Here is a 21811-nt window from a genome sequence, read left to right as displayed (position 1 = left end):
AATTACATCGACGAGTAATACAACGTAGATCGACGAAAAAATAGTCAAGCAACTACGCGTTATCAAAGACTACACAAAAAGTAGTTATCAGATCTCAATGAAATTTATATGTGACCACATGACAAACATCAGCTTTCGATTAAATTAAAAATTATTAAAATCGGTACACCCCGTAAAAAGTTATTGCGGATTTTCAAGAGTTTCCCTCGATTTCTCTGGGGTCCCATCATCAGATCCTGGTTTCCTTATCATGGAACTAAGCAAGCGATATCTCCTTTCCAACAAAAAAAGAATTATCGAAATCGGTAGATCCAGTAGAAAGTTATGCGGTATAATACAACGTAGGTCGACGAAAAAAGCGTCAAGTAAAAACGCATTATTAGATATAACTCGAAAAGTAGTTGTTAGATCTCAAATAAATTTAAATGGGACCAATTGACACACGCCACCTTTCGATTAAAAAAAAATTGTCGAAATCGGTACACAGGGTCAAAAGTTCTGATGTTACATTAAAAAAAATACAGTCGAATTGAGAACCTCCTCCTTTTTTGAAAGTCGGTTAAAAAGCTAATGCATGTTTTATAATCTCGTTAAAATTTGATCAAGATAATAAGTATTTTTTGAGTGATCTTTAATAACGCGGATTTACTTGACTATTTTTCGTCTACTTACGTTTAATATAACGTAAGTAGACGAAAAATTTTAATAAGTAATGTTCGTTTTCATTTATAGTCATTAAATATTACATATAAAAAAGATGGACGTAATTAATTAAACATTGTAAATATTTCAGAACTGCGTGTCAGGTATTACAATATTTATTTTATTTCGTGTTAAATCGAAATAGCTCAGATAACAAGCGTAAAGCGCTGCTCAGCGTAGTGTGGAATCAGGTAGGACACAAGGTAATCTCCGTTCAATCGCTGTTTCCGCTGAAAACGTTCGCTTCAATGCAAAGTAGCTTTGAAACGGTACGTGGACCAGGATATTGAATAAATCGGTATTTCAACTTTATCTTTTATTTATTTGTTCTTATGTCAATTTTATTTTTTCAAATTGAAGATATAAAATTATCTCTATAGACAAATTTAATTTTTTTATGAAGTAAGCACAATAATGTAGATTTGAAAATAAATACATAAGTACCTGGGTGACCGAGCTTAGCTCGGTATTTTTTAGTAAATCGTGTTTTTTGGAAATCATATTTAAATACGAATTACATATTGATAAAATATGAATAATATGTTTGGATTTTACATACATTATTAAATAAAAAAATAACGAGTGCATTTACAAAAAAAAAGAAAAAATAATAATCGATCGAGGAATTGAACCATGGTCTTTTCGGTCGATTGCGACCGACCGATTTTCCACCTGAGCTATTACAACCTTACCAACAAGTGCGAAATTTACCTTCGTATTCTAACGATATTATTTCATCGTCTAAAAATTGGGATAAAACGACATTTTCTAAAAATGATTCCTAGCTAGATTTATTTATCTCCTCTGAAATCCCCTGCATACTAAATTTCATGAAAATCGTTGGAGCCGTTTCCGAGATTCAGATTCTATATACAATGAATTGCTCGTTTAATAGTATGAGATACTTTTGGATTTGAATATTTTTGACACGCTTAGTAACCCTAAAAGTAAACACGGATAGCCGCGCGGATAATCTAGTCTTTACATTTAAAATCCACTACCAGTTACATCCAGTTAAAATCGTAAGTCAAACCCTGCATCAGTTACTTAAATTACGAAAAAATACAACCTAAAATTTTTAACCGACTCAAAAAAGGGGCCTCCCCCTTTTACTCAATTCGACCGTATTTTTTTTTTTTTTTTAATGTATGTTCGGGGATAACTTCGTCGCTTATGAACCGATTTTGATAATTTTTTTATTGTTGGAAAGGAGATATATGAAGTGTGGTACCATGATAAGGAAACCAGGATCTGATTATGGGATCTCAGAGAAATCGAGAGAATCCCTCAAAAATCCACATAACTTTTAACTGGATGTACCGATTTTGATGACTTTTAAAGTTGATCGAAAGCCGATGTTTATCATGTGGTCACATTTAAATTTCATCGAGATCTGATTACAACTCTTGGAGTAATCTTTCATAATGCGTATTTACTTGACTATTTTTCTCGACAAGTAATACAATTATTACTTGTCGGTGTAATTGAAGTCGGTTTTTTTTTTCGTTTTCCAGCAAACACAATTATGTATTCTTTGTTATCTCTCAAGCTATTCTGTAATAATAATTTAGTTACAACGGTAGGACGCAGGGCGCGGGACGTAGGGCGCAGGTGTGGATCAACTAGGAACAACAAACTCACAACACCGCCGAACTCGACAACATTGAGCAACTTATAGTTTATTGTTAGTTTTAATTATTTTAATTAATTCAGTTTCGTATTTTGATTTAATTTACTGAGCATGTTTTATAACTGACTAATGTGTTGTTTTCAGAATCAAAAGTTTGATTTAGTTGTAGTTAGTAATAGGGCTTAAAACATTACACATTCTATCATACCTAGGCAATGAGTTAATGAAATGAGTAAAGACAATTTAGGAAACACCTAAGTTGCACTAATATATGGTGTACAATCCTACGGTAGGATGTAAACAACTCGCTGAATTTTCTCTTTCTACCTTCATTGGCTACATAAAGACGATGAGTTCGTACGAATTTATCAACTGTATTATTATAAATTTCTCCTTCCTTTCTTCCTTTCTTTGTTTCAATACTATTGTTGTGATTTTTATTAATTTAAACGTAATTTACGATTAAAAGATTGTATTATTTCATTAAAACTTATAATTATTTTTAATTTTACTATTAAATATTGTAAGAATCCGGCAACTAAATTAATTTTCATTAAACCAATGGGAATCGATTACACATGTTAAGTGGGGATAATTTGTTGGTAAGCTAGAGGAAGGAACGGGGGATTCATTCTGGTTGCTGGATTTGAAGCGAGCACTAGTTCTGTCATTGGTTACTTAATCATATAATGTGTATCCAATCAATTTAATTACTTATTCATATACTGTATATCCAATCAATTGCATTAAAAGATCAGTCAGTCAGAAAAGGTGTTTAATTTTATCACACTATAAATACTAAAAACCAGTATCATCTAGTAAAACCTCGTTTAAAGTAAATTGTTTTCGACGGCTACGTACCCATTCTTAAATGGCGCCATATTGTTACTTTCGGCATTTTGACTAAAAGCAATTTTACAGCGGTACGAGAGTGAGCTTCGAACTAGTTCTTACAGAACGCAGAGCCGACTCGTAAATCTACATAATCCGCACACCCTGACGCTGAGCCAAATGAATAAGTGAAAAACTGCCTTTGTCGTGTCAACTTTAAAACCCTTTGAACGGAGTGAAGTGCAATATTTTAGAACAAAATTTTTAATAATAAAATTGCAATGGATAATTTCTTATTCATTTATTTTATTTTTACACTTTATTGTACATCAAAGGAGAAATAAAATAAATAAGCAACGTTAACAATAATTAGTAGAAAAATGTACAGCTGTAGTTGCTATGAACACGCGCATGACCAATTGAGCGAGCCTTGAACGTCGCAACGACATCCCCGCAAGAGTCTGTACAGTAAGAGGGAGCGGGCGGCGAGGAAGCTCGCATCGCGTAAATCATACTGGTCAACAGTGGCGTGCATAAAGTTTTTAAAAAGGGTAGGCAGTCAAAAAAATGTGAACAGCCACACTGCACTTACCTTCTCGCAATTGTTTCCTAATTTATTTCAATTTGGGATTATTGTGTCTTGTAACAGAGACGATACGCTAGATATGAAATCATTTTGAACCCTATTAAATAAAATTAAAAACATTACTTGAAGTTTGCAAATGATTTTCCGCGCCATATAACGCCATATTTTGATAAAAAATCTTGCATTTCTAAGTAATTACCTTTATTTAATGAAAGTGCGACTCGTCGTGTCCTCTGAAAGGTAATTCTTTTTTACTCAAAAAACACACTATATCAATTAACCGGCGAAATATGTTTCTATTTCGATCTACTTTCAAATTATGGCGTTTAATGTCTTATTTGATATGACTATTTAAGCTTGTTTCGATGCGGGTTTTGCCAAAAGTATGAAATTTTAAAGAAGATGATAGATGTTTTTCAGACTGATCATGTTTTTTTTACAGCATTAGTGAAATTGTGCAAATCTACGTACCCATTACAATTCCAAACAGATTTAGAAGTGTCGAATAACAAGCAAAAAAATACAATATAATTTGTTAGTATAAACACTGCCAGTTAACCAGCTATATTTTTCATAATATCTACTTATTACAAAATTTCCTAGTTACAGTTCCGTTTGCAGATTACTGTTTTATATCTAAGCTGGATCTACAACTAACAATTTTTAATTTGTCTGTAAAATCGAACGTGTTGAATTTAGAAGCACTAATTACTTTCTGTCCAAAGTTTTGGAGCGCCTTGTTCATCAACAACTTACATCATTCCTTACCTCACACAATCTCCTAAGTCCTTGCCAGTCCGGTTTCCGTAAAGGTCATAGTACGGCTACGGCTCTCGTTAAGATCTCCGATGACATCAGACTTGCCATGGACAATCAGAGTCTCACGGTGTTGACCTTGCTAGACTTTAGCAATGCGTTCAGCACTGTAGATTTCTATATATTGCTTGCAGTTATGAGTTCCCTTGGCATATCTCCATCGGTAATTGAGTGGTTTCGTAGCTACTTGTTTGGGCGTCGGCAGAGTTTGCGCTTCCAGGATATTTTCTCAGACCGATTAGACGTAAAAGCTGGCGTCCCACAAGGAGGCGTCTTATCTCCTCTCCTCTTTTAAATTTTTATAAATACCATCTGTCCCAATATATCTTCTCCCTACCAACTTTACGCAGACGATCTCCAGATTTACTCCCACGCCAAACTGATTGACTTACCAACATGTATTCAAAGGATAAATAGCGATTTAAACAACATACTTGTTTGGTGCAACTCATACAGATTAAACATCAATCCATCAAAGTTTCAAGTGACTATTATTGATAGTCCAAAACTAGTAAGCCGAATAGATTGGTCACACATACCACCTGTCATTTTTAATAAATCCGCTATTAGTTACAGCGACAAGGTAAAAAATCTCGGAGTCATTTTCGATAGCCATCTCTCTTGGGTGCCTCAACTGAGCGAGTTGAGCCGCAAGCTATTCGCAACCGTCGGATCACTTCGAAGGCTTCAATATTTCCTTCCACTACCCACTAAAATTGCGTTAGCACAGTCACTTCTTCTACCAATTCTTGACTATGCTGATACTTGTTATCTTGACCTCAACGAGGAGCAATTGAATAAGCTTGAGCGCCTTCAGAATCTTTGCATACGGTTCATATTTGGTCTCCGCAAATATGACCATGTCTCCTACTTTCGTAAGCAACTCAAGTTGCTCCCAATCCGTCTTCGCAAGAATTCTCATATCCTCTCGTTATTATAATATGTATTATTCCATCGTGACATACCGCGCTACCTCAAAGAACGCTTTGCGTTTCTCTGCGACACCCATGTTCGGTCTCTTCGTTCTGACTCAAATCAGGTCCTTAAGATTCCACATCACACTTCTTCGTTCTACGCCAACTCTTTTTCCGTAACAACTGTTAAGCTCTGGAATTCTCACCCTCTCACTAAAAGACAAGCTCAATCTGTCTTTAGCTTCAAAAAGTATCTTAAGGCTCACTATTTGTCACTAAATTCGCCATGATATATTGTCTTTTCACCTTTGGATGACATAAATATGTATGAATTGTTTATATTTATATATGAGTATATGTGTATATGTGAATATATGTAAGTGTGTAAGCATATGTATGTATGTATGTATAATTTTATAATCTATTGTAATGTATTCTAATTTCTATAACAATTATTTGTACACTTCCTAACCGCTTTTCTATACGCTGTCCTATACCCAAAGGTTGTCTGGAAGAAATCGCTCTTTTAGCGATAAGACCGCCTTTGTACATCTTCCTCTAATTATACTACTTTTGTTTGTATCTTTTTATGGTGTGGAATAGAGAATATTAATTTTATTATTATTACTTTCATCAAACACACAACTCCGTTACATATTTAACAAGTAAACTTATTCATCACTAATGTATTAATATTTTCACTAATAAAAAAACGCACAAACGAAAAATTCAAAGTAAATTGTCATAATATTACTCTGTGGAATGATTCGGCGGATGCGATTATACGACCGTGTCAAAAATCATAATTATTAGTACAAACGGTATCAAATTTAACAAAATTTTATGTGACACGTTATTCTTAGGCTGTGCCTAATTTTGTTGTTAAACCGACCAATGTTAAAAACACAATACTTTGTTCGTATTCCATATGACGCGCGCGACATTATAAAATTGTAGGATTATATAATGTTGTAAATAAACCATGTGTCTGTCCTAGTGTAATTAGTTTGTAATAGTTTAGTTACTAACAGTGGTTGTCTTAGTCTAACATTAAATGTTTGTGTTGTTTTAGGTTAAGGTGTAACAATGAAAGTCTTACTAATTTGCCTGTTTTCAAAATTAAATTGAGACTGTTATCTCAACTGCACCGATCAATCAATCTCCTACGTGTGTTCTCCACTCTACGTGACATTGGCGGAATCAACCGTGCTTCTCTGGCACAACTGAAAGCCATTAAATCAATCAATCAATCAATCAATCAATTATATAATGTCTTACTGTCATTGTTAACATTTGTTAAGCGATATAGGCAGAAGTTTCATAAAAGGCCCGTCGTCGTTGCGCATGAAGCGCTGATATCGCATATATGACGGCGGGTTTTTTGAAGCAGATTTAAATTGAATCTTTTTCAAAAATATGTATTCAGAAATATGTAATGTTCATGTTTTATATATCATTTTTAGTAACATGCCAGGGTAGGCAGTGCCTTTCTGCCTATATGAAATGCACGCTACGACTGGTCAATAAGATCGCCTACTTATTATTCAGCTGCTTGTTAGATATTTTCATCTACCTTCTTGTCAAAAGTGATTCTACTATTAATAGGTCACAATCAGAGGCAGCTCGTGAAATTTATCGAAAGGGGTTCACAAAAAAATACTAGAGTACTAGAACGAAATATTAGAGCTTACTAAATGGTAATATTCATTTTATTTGTACAGGAAATTCATTCTGTCAATGCACGTCGCGCGTGAGCAGCGCTCCAGGTTAGGCTAATTTCTCATACGAAATCTTTTGTTTCACGCTTTTGATGTTTCTCTTTCGCAGTCATACAATATAATTCTAGGAATCGTACTAAGCTTCGATTCATAGGAGCGCAATCGTTGGCGCTTCACTCGTTACAACTTGACGTCAAATGTAGGTACGCATATCTTAGAATATTGTATAGTCATAGGAGAATATAAAGAATGTAATGTAAGGATATTAGGATAAGGATATTATATTATATATTTTTAATATTATTTAATATTTTAATCTCATAAATGTAATAAAGACATATATTTAAGATTTCCTATGTAATTTTCATGGGAGTACACTAAACCAGCGCTATTTAGGATGAGCCGCCTCTGATAACAATAAAATATAATTATTTATATTTATCTTGTCATATTTAGTATTGTTTGTTGTCACGGGCAATAGTAAACATTTTGTAAACTTCGATTGGCGATTATTAGCGTCATAAAGTGTAATGTTTGACTTAAATTGTAATACATTTATAGTACCTACTTTTGGTTTCGGAGCGTTTTGAAACAATTTATATTAATTTACTACTAACTAACTTAATTTGAATTAAAAAAAATGAAAGACATGTAACCGATTTGGAGGCTTTAATGTCTCTGCTTAACTACTACAGTCTTGGGCCCAGCGGATGTCAGGGGGGGCCGACCAGACGCTGAGTTTGCGTCTCTTGCTTATTCTATGAATTATTTTATATATCTTATTCTATGTATCTTATTCTATGTATCTTAGTCTATGTATAATATATAAGGCGGATGGACGAGTCGTAATTATAACTACCTACTATTGCGTCATTAATCAAATAAATAAATCTGAAGAAAAAATAGAATATATACAAAAGGCAGCCTTATTGCGTTATCTCTTCCAGGCAATCTTAGAGCAAAGGAGATGATATTTTGAAGGTGTATGTGTACAGTTTAGGTTAGGATATGAGAATAGTACTTTCATAAAAAAAGACTATAACTGACGAGTGATTAAAAACGACATAAATAGAAACTACAAAAAAAAACAATAAAAAAGTAAAATATTTTAGTAAAAAAATAATTTTTTGCTTAATCTAAAAAAATACACAGTACTATGCTACATATATTGTTATAACAAAACCAATGACACTTTCGATTCGCATCTTTAATTATTATCCTACCTTAAAACTAACTGCAACAACTTCTTTACACGTGGGTACACAAAAACTTTATTAAATATGTTCTCACCACAATATGTAGCTATGCTAAAGTAAAAAAAGTATGTAAATGTTAGAAATTTGTTAAATAAAAAGTGTACAATAGTGGGGACATTGGGCAACGAGACAAAAATAGCTGCAAACATAGCAACGTTCGCAGGTAACTTATTTATTTCTCGCTGGCCTGCTGTAGGTGTAACTTCATCGAGGTAAAATAAGCATTCAGCCCTGTTGCGCGTCTGGAGCGAAAATAAAAATACAGCAATCGCATGTCCAGCACCTACTGACTCCAATCGTTCTCGAGCCGCCAAGAAAGCGTCATGTCACTGTTTGGTTAAAAATTCAGACTGACTTGACGGTTTACGAGAGATAGATTACAAGCAAAAAACGACATACACACACGTACATGTCATACAGAACTTTACATGGTTAGTAAATAATTATCTTATAACATACACACATACGGTCATCTGTTCCTAGGGTTAGCAACTTAATGCTAACAGGTAACTGTTATAGCTAAATAATATTTTTATTTTATTATTCGTGGAAATAAATCATAAATAAATACATAAATATAAATATTACATCCAGACTCCAGCGGGATCAAACCCACAACCTGCGGAGCAGAGAGCAGGGCCACTACGAAATTGCGCCAACGGGCTCGACTAAATAATATCTAAAAGAAAATTTTTAATCCCTTCAAATAACTGCCTTGTTGGCGCCTCATTGCCTGCAGTAATTATTCAACATATTCAAGGCTGGCCTTCTTATAATAATGGAATATATTTTTTCCCTAAAACCCGCCCTATGACATGCTTAAACAGGCAATCTTAATAATAATTGTAACATTAACATTTTCCTCAGCATCCCTGGTATAAATAGCGCAGCGCTCGCGTTGACGCCGCAGACAGCGAGAGAACTCTCAAGATGACTTTCCTCATGATGCTGCTCGCTTGTTCCTTGTAAGTGTGCCTTCTTCTAGAAACTATTTGAATTACCAATTTGTTAAAAAAATAATATTATACTTAAAACCCTTGATCCAGAGCAAATTATTATATGTGACCTATTGTCAAACAACATTTTTAAAATGAAATAGAAAAAGACATACATTTATGATTGTCTAAGACCATAGTTACTTTCAATATTAAATTCTATTATATTTACAAAGGAATTATAGACAAAGCATTGTGGTTTTTTTCAGTCTCATCGCGGACGCGTTTCAACTAGATCCGTATATGTCTTCCTTCGACAAGTTCGATCTGAAGACAAATGTGGAGAAGAGGCGCGACGATAACTACTGCGAGCGCATTTGCAAGTGCCCCGTAGGGCCGCCGCTTGAGGACATTGACAAAGAAGACGATGGCGTTAGCGGAGTATCGAAGCGCCGAGGAAAGAACGTGAACCTTGCGTATGAGAAGAGCAATGACGACACCGCTCCATCGAGAGCAGGGAGTCCTTACGTTAGTAAGACATTTATTATTCGATGTTAAACTGTTTCATTTGATTCTACAAACCTTGTTTAGTAATTGCGTGAAATATATCAACATAATGATAATAAATATATTATAATAAGTATATATACTATGGGCAAAAGACATGAGTTCACGCCATTTTTGCGGCGAACTTGTGGAAGCCTATGTCCAGCAATGGACTTTGATAGGCCAAAATAATGTGATAATGATATCTACATAAACCTAATACTAATGGATTTGAAAACTGATGTTTTACGCGTAAACTGCCTTTAGGCACACCAATCGCGAATACATTACCGGACTTTTGAACTAAGAAGAGAACAAAATTTATGATTAAAGAATTAATAATAAAAATTAAAAATGTTTTGCATCAAATTGGACTTCCATGATGTCAAATTTTCAATTTGATGTTTTTTGATTTTAAAACTGAAGCTAATAAAGTAGACTTACAACATTGCGTTTATAAAATAACATTGTATGTGTCAGGTAAATTAGAATGAAACCCCACTTTGGTCGCCCGAGTATCTTCATAGTTGTAACGAGCTGCTGTAGGAGTTTTATTCTGTTTGATATTTAACGAGAGAAGTTGTAAACACTATTAGCAAATAATTCAACAGTAGAATGATTTAACAGTAGAACACGGGAAGTAAATGGCGTAACAATGACCATTCTGTGGAACTTGTTCCAGGGTCCGTGGCAAAGAGAGGACTTCGACTATCCTTCAACTGCGGTGCGAAATTTGTTCAACTGAGCTGAGCACCAGCGACACACAGTAGTAGTGTGCAGTCGACACACGGCACGACGACAACGAACAAGTCTATGCTTATTATCCCTTAGCTGTATGTTTCCATAAATAAATGTACGTTTAAAATGTAGTTTCTTTTTAACCCTCTTTCCTAAAACTTCCTTCCTAACTGCAGTCAACAGACTACCGAATGGCTCATATATTATGTTTTGGAAAGTACATTTTAATGAATTTATTAAATAATAATTTCTCATCATTCATCATCATCATCATCATCATCATCATAAATAAATAATTTCTCACACAACATTAATTTAAAAGTTTCTTTTAATACTTTGTCATCATTTTATAGTCCTCGCAAAATAAGAGGCCCGACTGGACATTTGACAAATACCAAAAGGAACATACAAAAAAATAAATTAGCCTAATTGGTCGACCTTTTCTCGAATTATGTGCTTAGCAACATTCAATTTTGTTCATATAGATAATTTCTCATACAAAATTAATTCAAAAGTTTCTTTTGATATTTTGACAACATTTTATTAAATAGTATTGTTAACAAGGGTGAAAACACTGGATTTTCTTTTCCTTAATTTTAAGCAACTCAAGGGTTGTCGCACTATAGTAATCACCTTAGTACGAAGCAGTTTAGATTTCTGAATTTAATATTTTGTTTGTAAAGGATGTAATCGACACTGAAGTGTCAGACAAACATAGGGAAGTTAAACCCTTGAACGTTATGAAGATAAACTTAATTATTTTAAAACTTCAATCACTTACAACTCGAAGACAGATATCCTTGATCTTACTTTATTTTACGAACTGCTGGAGGGCGTAACTGACAATCCCAACTAGCCACGAGCCACTAGTTGAACTTATGTGCAACTCTGGTCTTATTTCATTACTACGCGAATATTGTTACATCACACCAGCTTTTGACGATTTTTTTTTCAATTTTCTATTATGACAATAACAAACCCAAAAAAAAGAATTATTCAACTTGATCCTCCGTTGAATTTTCTGCTCCGAATAGTCCACGAGCTATATTGCATTGCTTCAAACTAGGGCTCACAGGAGTCTGAATTTTTAACACTCAAACAATCAACAAAGTGCAATATGATGTGACGTACACAACTAGAAATGACCCGATATCCAGCAAAACCAGAAACACAACAAAATACGCCTAAAATATCCTTGTCCGTGTTAGGCTTGGTACATTTTTGTGTTTCTTCCTTATTTCTTATGGATCATGTGGCTTGATTTATAAAATAATTTTAAAACTTGTTTATTTTATTTCTCTGATACTCTATTAACCGACTTCCGAGAAGGGAGGAGGTTCTCAATTTGACTGTTTATTTTATGTACCTACCTTACCTTACCTTAGAACTTTTTACTAGGCGGACCGATTATGATGATTCTTTCTTAATCGAAAGATAGTGCGTGTCATGTAGTCCTATTTAAATTTGATCGAGATACAATGAGTAGGTACTATTTGAGTGATCTTTGATAACGCAGATTTACTTGACTTTTTTTCTACTTACAGTTTTCTTACTTGTCGATGTAATTGAAGTCAGTTTTTTTTGGTTTTACCAATTATTGCGTACAATACATAAATATATATATTTTTTTTAATTAAGTAACAAATGATTTTAGGCATCCTTAGGCCCGACCTCAATAAATCAATATGTAAAATTTTATTAATATATCATATTAGTTAACATTTCATTTTCACAGCTTAATGGCTTTTATAACGACCCTTTTTTTCCTTTGCTGCGAGACTATGTCTTGTTGGAATTAAATTAAAAAAAAAATGTAAAACTAAATTTTATGTTTAAGTCCAGAAAAGTGCCACCAATAACTAATTAATTATCTCTGAAAGCGAACACGGAGAGGATAATAATTGGCGTCCGAAAACGTCCCTAATGGAAAACCGTCATCGAAATGAAAAGAACAAACAAACATTAATGTTTCAAAGTTTCCAGCGTCGAAACAAATTCGCGCTTTCAAAATTTTATTTTCGGAAGAAAATTCAATTTGACTAAGTATATCACTTAAGTACTTTTCGCATTATGGGCTTACGATTCCCTTATTCTTTACGATCCAAAATAAAGTCCGGCCGATGTGACAGAGGTGGGAGGAGGGGGGTGGTCGAAGGAAGCGCTCGACCGACGAGACGAATAAGAGATTCATACTGATAATAATTTTGTATCGCTTATTTACTCGGTAAAGTCTGACGAAATTTCGAAAAGAATGCAATAAAGTACAATACAGTAACTACAGGTCGTCTAAATAAATACTAAACTAATCTACCTTTTTACTTTTAAAAGAGGTTTATTGATAGCTGAAAGTACACGAACACAATAAAAGCAATTAGCAATGTGGCAGGTGCGCACCGTCAGCGGTGTAGGTGCAGGTCGCAGACTGCAGCGCGATGTGTTTGTTCCTAGTTTTGTTGCTGCAGTTGCGCTGATTTATTGAAACGGCGCACTTAATGGCTCTTTTGAAAGGAAAACGGACTATCCACTCGAAACTCTCAACTGCCTTCGAATACCTAACGGAACAGAATCTGATTCCGTTGCTCGTTTCCGTTGGAACGTTCGACGGATTTAATTACATCATTTACAAAAGGATTACAGGAATTGCTTTATGTTTTTAATTGTAACCCCAATTATTATTTTTTATTTCAATAAAAGCACTTTAAAGTATTCGTGCAAAAAAATTAACTTAGTTGTAAAAAAAAATACACCACGAAGGTTGTAACATTAACTTTTCTTTTATTATCTTTATTGAAATTTTACATTGTACTTAAAGATAGCATTCGACTTGATTCTTATGAAAGAACATAGCAGTCACTGTAATCTGAACTGAAGCCTCAACTCCAATAACGGCAGTATTGTAACACATAACATAATATTATTCTGAGCTCCCTAAAGTTGATAGCGACTGCAAAAGAAACGACGCAACAAAAACAGTTTAAAAACGGTGCAGCCCAGTCTCTCAGTCGTACGCTCGTATTTCGCTGAAGTCGTCTCTCCTCGATCGACGTCTGCCGGATATTTACCGATCCTTCAGCCCCGATTTAAACAAACAGTTTCTCGCTGTGCCGTGTTTTAAAAGCTTTGAGCAATTTAGCGTGGCTATTGAATAACTGGCTTTTCCTCGTTGATTCGAAACAGCTTGTTATTTGATTCATGATTTGTCAGTCCAGCTGTTTCAGAGATTAGCTGGAACAAACAGACAGACAGACAGACAAACAAAAATTGTAAAAAATGTTATTTTGGTATATATACCGTTTAGACATCCATATGCATTTAGTAAAAAGCAGTTATTTTAATATTACAAACAGACACTCCAATTTTATTTATTTGTATAGATATAGATATATGTATAATGAAGAATTGACGTTCGTTAGTTGACCGATTAGAATGATTTTCATTTTGAATTTTATGTACTATTCCAAGGAAGATTCCAAAAATGGTGAGGCATCAATTAAATTTTTACATACAATCAGTTCGCATCCGACAAACGTCAACGCATTCTTCAGAAATTGTAAATTGGCATGTAAGTATGTCGTTTAAATACCTATTTTTAGTGAAATTCGGAAATGTTTTTTGCGTTCGTTTTTTTTTTTTTTTTTTGAATTTACTCCCTAAGAATCAATTTTCATGTAAGGGTATTAAAAAATATGAGAAGTCAAATCTACTGAACGAATGACCTCGTTACCTTTCTCGTAACGCCATCTATCGGAACCCTATTGAATAGCCCTATTGGGTTCTGATAGATGGCGTTACAAGACGACAACGTTTTCTTTTACGCGCTATCTAGATGGCGTTATTTGATTCGTTTATTTACCATTTGATATGTATATTAATCTTTTTTTAGACTATTTAGACTATTATGTGCCTATCTGAAGGAGTAAATTCCAGTCGTGCGTCGGAGCTGACATACACTTTTTTTTTTATTATTCAATAATGTCACATTATTTAATTCCGAGGCGGTACGAAGTTAGCCGAGTCAACTAGCATATAAACCAGCTTGATATATTCAGCGACTTTCGTTCCTTAACATAACAAATAGTTATCTAGTTCTGCTCAATAATAATGTTGATATATGAGAAAATGCTAGTGGAGGCTACCGGCAATCTTACGTATCTTAAATTTTAATATTTATTCTATATTGGTGCATAGTTTTGACATATTTTTCAATACCAAAGTGTCACTGTTTGCACATAAAAATATAAAATAAAATGATGATTAAATTCTTACATATTCATGTTCAGTTTGTGAAGACGCTTAGCATATTATTGACAGCAATCTTAATTTATACATTATACGGGTTTATGCGTCTAGGAGTTACTAATGACCTGCCACCACATCACCAAAAATATATAAAGATAGAAAATATTAGTAACCTCGACAACATTGCTGATGTTGAAGAGTTAAAAACAGCATTGGAAAAAATAAACTCAAAACAAAGTGTAAGTAACAAACGCAATTTCCGGCCGGTGGGAGATGACACACCGGTCATAGTAATACAAGTGCATAAGAGTGCAAGAGGTCTTCAGTACCTCATCCTATCTTTATCACAGGTGCAAGGAATACAAACAGCTCTTTTAATTTTTTCTCATAGTTATTATCATGAATCGATCAATCGTCTAGTAAGGAACATCGACTTCTGTAAAGTGATGCAAATATTTTATCCCTTCTCCCTACAACTTCATCCCTATAAACATCCTGGCGTCGATCCCGAGGACTGCAAGCCTGGCTATCCCACATCTAAGAACCCAAAATACTGCCTCATTCGCGACGCGCGCCTTACGGAACACAAGCAGCACTGGTGGTGGAAGGCAAACTTTATATTTCGAAGTTTGAAATGGTCCAAGAGATATCAAAGTCCTGTGATATTTCTCGAAGAAGACAACTATGTCACACCAGACTTGCTTTACATGTATCAATTTATCCATCGCTCTCTAGAATACTTTCCATATGTAGAAGTCGTATCCTTTGGTAGAACGTGGGCCAGAAACCCTGACATGAACCTGCTGACAGTGGAATCTTGGAGACCGCCTTTCGATGTTGGTCTGGCTTTCAATAAAACAACGTGGAAGAAAATACTGGAGTTGTCGGAAAAGTTTTGCATGTATAATGATTACAGCTGGAGTTATTCGTTGCTTCATTTGTTTGAGAACTTTCCGAGGGGTCATGTGGATATGGTGGCATGTATGGCACCACGTGTGCTAGCACTAAAAGAATTCGAGAACACAGACGACATATTTATATCAGTTTCGAAGTTAATAAGTAATTTAGAACTTTATCCAAAAAAAGTTCAAGCCGTTCACTTGTTCAGACCAGAGGGAAGAGTAGATAAAGTTACAAAAGGCCCACCTTTCGGTAGCGGGGGTTGGAATGACATTCGAGACCAACTCTTATGTCTCGATCCTCTAATGAGCACAACGACTGAAGAGAAACGATACGATTTTGCTGACGGTCCCAGATCATAGCTGCGTTCAAAACTCGTTCTCCAGCAGGCGAGTTATATGAAGCTGTAAATATCTGTCGGAGTTAGGAAATATTGTACGTATCAGAATGTCTTTGATATGAAAAACCGAACTACTGCTGAACTGAATGAACTTACACATCCTGTTTTTGTCGCTACTTTCTCACGAAAGCCACTTTTTATGCGAAAGCAGCTAGCTTAGTATTCATGGACGACGAAGTTGAATTTACCACGAATTTGATACTAAATACAGGGACAGGATGTCTTCATAGAAAAATTTATTAATTTGACTGATAATGAATTATTGTATCATTTTATTTTTATCAGTTTGTTATGTTATATACATATGATTGTTATTTTTTTTTTAATCTTTACAAATAAATAAAATCGGAGTGTCTGTTTGTAATATTAAAATAACCACTTTTTTACTAAATGCATATGGATTTATACACGATACATATACCAATATAACTTTTTTTTCAATTTTTGTCTGTCTGTCGGTCTGACTTTCTCTTTGTTCCGGGTAATCTCTGAAACGACTGGATCAATTTCGACAGGACTTTCACTGGTGGATAACTTATGTAGTAAGGAGTAACTTTGGCTACTTTTATAGCTTTGAGAACTGAACAAAACCTTTTTTGTTAAATTTCGCGCGGACGAAGTCGCAGGCACAGCTAGTTTAATATAAAGTAAGTATGGTCTTAGAGAATCATAAATGTATCTCTTTTCTCTTGAATATGTTGTTTGACTATAAGTATCAACTAAATAATTTGCCCCGTATTTAGGACTACAAGCATAATAATTTTTTTTAAATTGACATATCAAATACAGGTTGTAAATTATATTATTTTCACTGTTAATGATAAAAGTTTAAACAAACTTTCTTCCAACAAAAATTCGTAAAAGCTATACCATTCGTACCAGCTGCAAGAAATCAAATACTTCCTACGAAATCTTATAAAAAGGGACATAAAATAAATTAGATGCAACTCAATTTTGTATTTGACAAGCAAACAGTCCAGAATATTACGTTCAATTTATTTATTGTTCCTAGCGCATGAACCATTGAATTCAGGTCATTACTTATATATACATATAATAAAATGGTAGGAAAGTCAAAACTGTACCTTGAATATTTTTTTAAAAGAATACTTGGGGTGTGATCTACAATCGATACCGAAGCCAAAAATATAGTTTTTAGAATTTTTGTCTGTTTGTCTGTATGTATGTCCGGGATAAACTCAAAAAGTACTGCATTGATTTACTTCAAATTTGGCACGAATATTATTCAACATATAGGCTACATATTATCACGCTATCACCTACGGGGAACGAGCAGTGAACCTTTATTTCTTCAACGCATTTTGTAACAACGTGTAATCTAACGACGCATATTTGAATGTTGTTGTTATTATGTTAATAACCATGTCATAAGCTAGCTTCACACTATAAATAAAGACATTCTGTAGTATATTTAGTATCAGCATTGCACGCGTGCGAAGCCGGGGCGGGTCGCTAGTAGTAAAATAAGAGAATTTTACTTCACTCCAGAACAGCTGCTTCAACTATACCAAGCACAAGTTCGGTCTTGTATGGAGTATTGCTGCCATCTTTGGGATGGATCCGCCAAATACCAACTGGCAACTTTGGACTCGGTGGAAAAACGAGCTAAGAGACTCATAGGTGACCCTACTCTGACAGACACCAAGTTGCAGAGTCTCGATCATCGGCGTAGGGTAGCTCGTCTGTCGGTGTTCTACAAAATATATTTCGGTGAGTGTGCGAAGGAATTACACGATCTAATTCCCCCAACAACCTTCCGCCATCGGGACACTAGGCGCGGTCGATCGTTCCATCCTTATGTCGTCGATATGCCACCTACGCGCACAAAACGCTTTGGCTCTACTTTTCTGATGCGCACAGCTAAGGAATGGAACTCGTTGCCCGCGTCTGTGTTTCCCGAACGATACAATCTGGGTGCCTTCAAGGCCAGAGTGAATGGGCTGTTATTAGGCAGGCATGCTCCACCTTCGACCGCATCGTCACTTAACATCCGGTGAGATTGTGGTCAAATGCCTGCCTATTTGTCATAAAAAAAAAAAAAAAAAAAAAAAAAGAGGAGAAAAAATAGCACTTAAAGTTGTCTCATAAGTGGAGTCCTAAGTTTATTATGAGTATTGTGCACATCCTTGAATCTTAACTAAGGTAGGCCACAGCAGGAAAGTTTCTGTTTAAAATATGGAGCAGCCCGACTGGGGTAGTACCTTGATCTTACAGAAAATCACAGCTAAATAATATTGCCTTTAAGCAGTGTTGTGTTCCTCTTGGTGAGTAAGGTAACCAGAGCTCCCGAGCGGAATTCAAGATGGGATCAAAAACGCGTTTGCGATGTTTCTGGTGTTGCAGACGTCTATGAGCTGCGGTAATTGCTTACCATCAGGTGTGCTGTATGCTTGTTAAACCTACTTCCTAAAAGGAGGAGGTTACTCAATTCGATCGTATTTTATTTTATTTAGGAAACAAAAACTGATACATAAACCAATAAAGTTTCCAATAGTAAACAATTCATCGATGGGCTAAAAACAGAAATATAAATAATTCAAACAGTAGTAAATTTGAATAATTAGGTAAACTCATAGGAATCATACCAACTACAATACAATTATAATTAAGTTAATTTAAAACGAAATCAAACTAACCTACTAGAAATTTATGAATTGTGTAAATAATTATTAATAAATTAAAAATTTATTGCATATCGTACCTAATTCACTCCTTAAAGATTGCACTGAACAAGTAGCAAAATCAATGTGATGAAAACATTGGTTGTACATTTTACATGCTCTAAAAGTAAAATTATTCCGCGTATATTTAGTCCTAGTTTTAGATACATAAAATTATATATATATATATTTATTTATATATATATATATTTTTTTTATGTATGTTCGGGGATACATTCGTCGTTTACGAACCGATTTTAATAATTCCTTTTTTTTTTTTTGTTGGAAAGGCGCTATGCCGAGTGTGGTACCTTGATAAGAAAACCAGGATTTGATGATTGTATCCCAGAGAAATCAATAGTAACCCTCTAAAATAATAACTTAATAACTTTTTACTGGGTGTAACGATTTTGATTATTTTTAATTTAATCGAAAACCGATGTTTATTATGTGGTCACATTTAAATTTCATCGAGATCTGATTACAACTTTCGGAGTAATCTTTGATAATGCGTATTTACTTGACTATTTTTTCGTCTACCGACGTTGTATTACTTGTCGATGTAATTGAAGTCGGTTTTTTTTTCGTTTGCCAGCAAACAATTATTTTATATACGCTTTTTGTAGACGCTTTTGTGCTGACCTAGTAATATAAAAAAAAAACAATCCCGAGCTCCACCCCACCTTACACAGCGACCCTGCAAAGAAGTCGATCCTCACTCACGGCAAATATTTATTTAATTTTATGTAATTAACACAAGTGTATAATCGGGGCATTTGTACTCGTGTATTGTGTTTCCGAATCCCGACTCAGGGTCAGGGGTCATTGAGTGTGATTCACTTACGTTTATAATTTTGATTTAAATACCCGAACATACATTTAAAAAAATATAAACCTTTATTTTATTTATATGCAAAAAATTTTAATTCATTTCTTTTTAAAGCACTACAACTTAATTATTATATAGCATAGTACGTATATTCCATTATATGGTGTGACGATGCGACACCACGGCCCGTATCACACGCCAACATTCCGGTTTGCCCTTGCCTATAGATGTTTCAGATCAATATGATTCGAGTTGACTTGGTCCATCAGTTTTAGAACACTCAGTGTTGAAATAAATAGGATTCGTTGGTTGAATAATCAAAAACAACCCTCGGTTATTTATTTAAAAGCAATTCTTCCAAATAATCTCATCAGCTGTTACGCAAAAAACTCATCCAAACAGCGTCCTCGCGGCGTCATCTCAATTAACGTGAAACGTAACGCCCGTTGAACCGTCACTGTGTTTACGACTGCAGCCCGAAATAATATTTGGACGTTTGACCGGGAGAGGGTTTTAGTTATTTACATGTTTAGTTATTTAAATTTTAACTCAGGTAGCGCACAGCAGGAATTTCCTGCTCAAAATATGGAGCAGCCCGACTGGGGTAGTACCTCGACCTTACAGAAGATCACAGCTAAATAATACTGTTTTCAAGCAGTATTGTGTTCCTGTTGGTCAGTAAGGTGACCAGAGCTCCTGGGTGGGATTGGGGATTGGGTCGGCAGCGCGCTTTCGATGCTTCTGGTATTGTAGGCGTCTATAAGCTACGGTAATCTCTTACCATCAGGTGAGCCTTACGCTTGTTTGCCGACCTGGTGATATAAAAAAAAAAGAAATCTCCTCTACCGAGCATAGGGAAGAACGTTGATAATATTAGTGTGACGAGCTTTAATGGACGCCGCGTTGGCGCAACGGTCACAGCCATATATAGATATAGCATAGATTGTAACATGTTGCGCTGCGGTTGGCCATACAGGTGTTTGCCGTGATATCAGTGTTTGTGCAATCCTTGTGGGTCTCCCCACCGTGCCTCGGAGAGCACGTTAAGCCGTCGGTCCCGGTTGTTATCATGTACACCTGATAGTGATCGTTACTCATGGTAGGGAATATATCCGCCAACCCGCATTGGAGCAGCGTGGTGGATTAAGCTCTGATCCTTCTCCTTGTTAGCGACTGAGGGCTTTCCAAATAATACTCACGTATCAATCATCACTTTTGTATTTATTCTCTAAATATTTTCATATGCTTAAATCCAATACAATATATATTTCTCTTTTAACAGAAAATAATCTTTCTCACTACTCATTTCACATTCGTCTTGCCTCCTAATCACATATTACCCTCCCCAGTCCATATATATATTTTCTTTTTTTTTTTTATTTCTACCCACAAAATAATAATCATATATTTTAAAAAGTGTTGCAATAGTATAAATTTAATAAATATTCAAAACAATATTTGTAACAAGTATAAATTTAATAAATATTCAAAACAATATTTGTAACAGACGGCTATCCTGCATAAGGAATGTCCCCATTCCTTACAATGCTCGGCCTTCCTAAGTCAAGTATGACCTCATACTTAATTTTGTTTTACATGGACATAATCATCATTAGTGCCTCGTAAATTACATTAACAAATTTAGTTTGATTGATTAATTTGTATACACTAAAATATGTAACAATGTAATTTTATAATTACAAACAAACAAAAAAAAAAAAAAACAAGCTCGCCTTGGTCTATCATTTTCCATTCATAATAAAATTCGTATAAACTCGTATATTCATAATTTTACTTTACAAATCTCACTAAATAATATAGTTACACAAATTATAATTCATCAATTCGTATATCACTTGAGAGATACAATCTACTCGTACAATTACCAAGCAATCTGAAGTTTGCCACCCGAGGGCTACGATAAGCTTATTAACTTGCCAGATGGGTCACCACTTGCCATCCAAAGCTGCGGTCTGCTGATTAAATTGTCAGGTGAGTTACCGCTTGCCACCCGAGGGCTACGGTCTGCTGATTAATTAGCCATGTGAGTTACCGCTTGCCACCCGAGGGCTACGGTCTGCTGATTAACT

At 34.8% G+C, this 21811-nt stretch overlaps 2 protein-coding genes across 2 annotated transcripts; both read left to right on the top strand.

Annotated features, from left to right (window-relative positions):
* The first annotated feature begins 9330 nt into the window (after positions 1–9330).
* Positions 9331–10763, top strand: LOC123657513. Its single transcript, XM_045593054.1, has 3 exons — positions 9331–9418; positions 9658–9916; positions 10617–10763. The coding sequence occupies exons 1-3, from the start codon at positions 9384–9386 to the stop codon at positions 10677–10679; spliced, it is 357 nt and encodes a 118-aa protein (XP_045449010.1). The 5' UTR covers positions 9331–9383; the 3' UTR covers positions 10680–10763.
* A 4249-nt stretch (positions 10764–15012) lies between these two features.
* LOC123657498 (alpha-1,6-mannosyl-glycoprotein 2-beta-N-acetylglucosaminyltransferase-like) lies at positions 15013–16173 on the top strand. Its single transcript, XM_045593041.1, has one exon. The coding sequence runs from the start codon at positions 15013–15015 to the stop codon at positions 16171–16173; it is 1161 nt and encodes a 386-aa protein (XP_045448997.1).
* The last annotated feature ends 5638 nt before the right edge of the window (positions 16174–21811 follow it).

The sequence above is a fragment of the Melitaea cinxia genome, chromosome 10, assembly GCF_905220565.1.
Source record: "Melitaea cinxia chromosome 10, ilMelCinx1.1, whole genome shotgun sequence".
Classification (NCBI taxonomy): Eukaryota; Metazoa; Arthropoda; class Insecta; order Lepidoptera; family Nymphalidae; genus Melitaea; species Melitaea cinxia.
The sequence above is the reverse complement of the archived record's forward strand: the minus strand, read 5'-3'. Positions and strand labels throughout refer to the sequence as shown.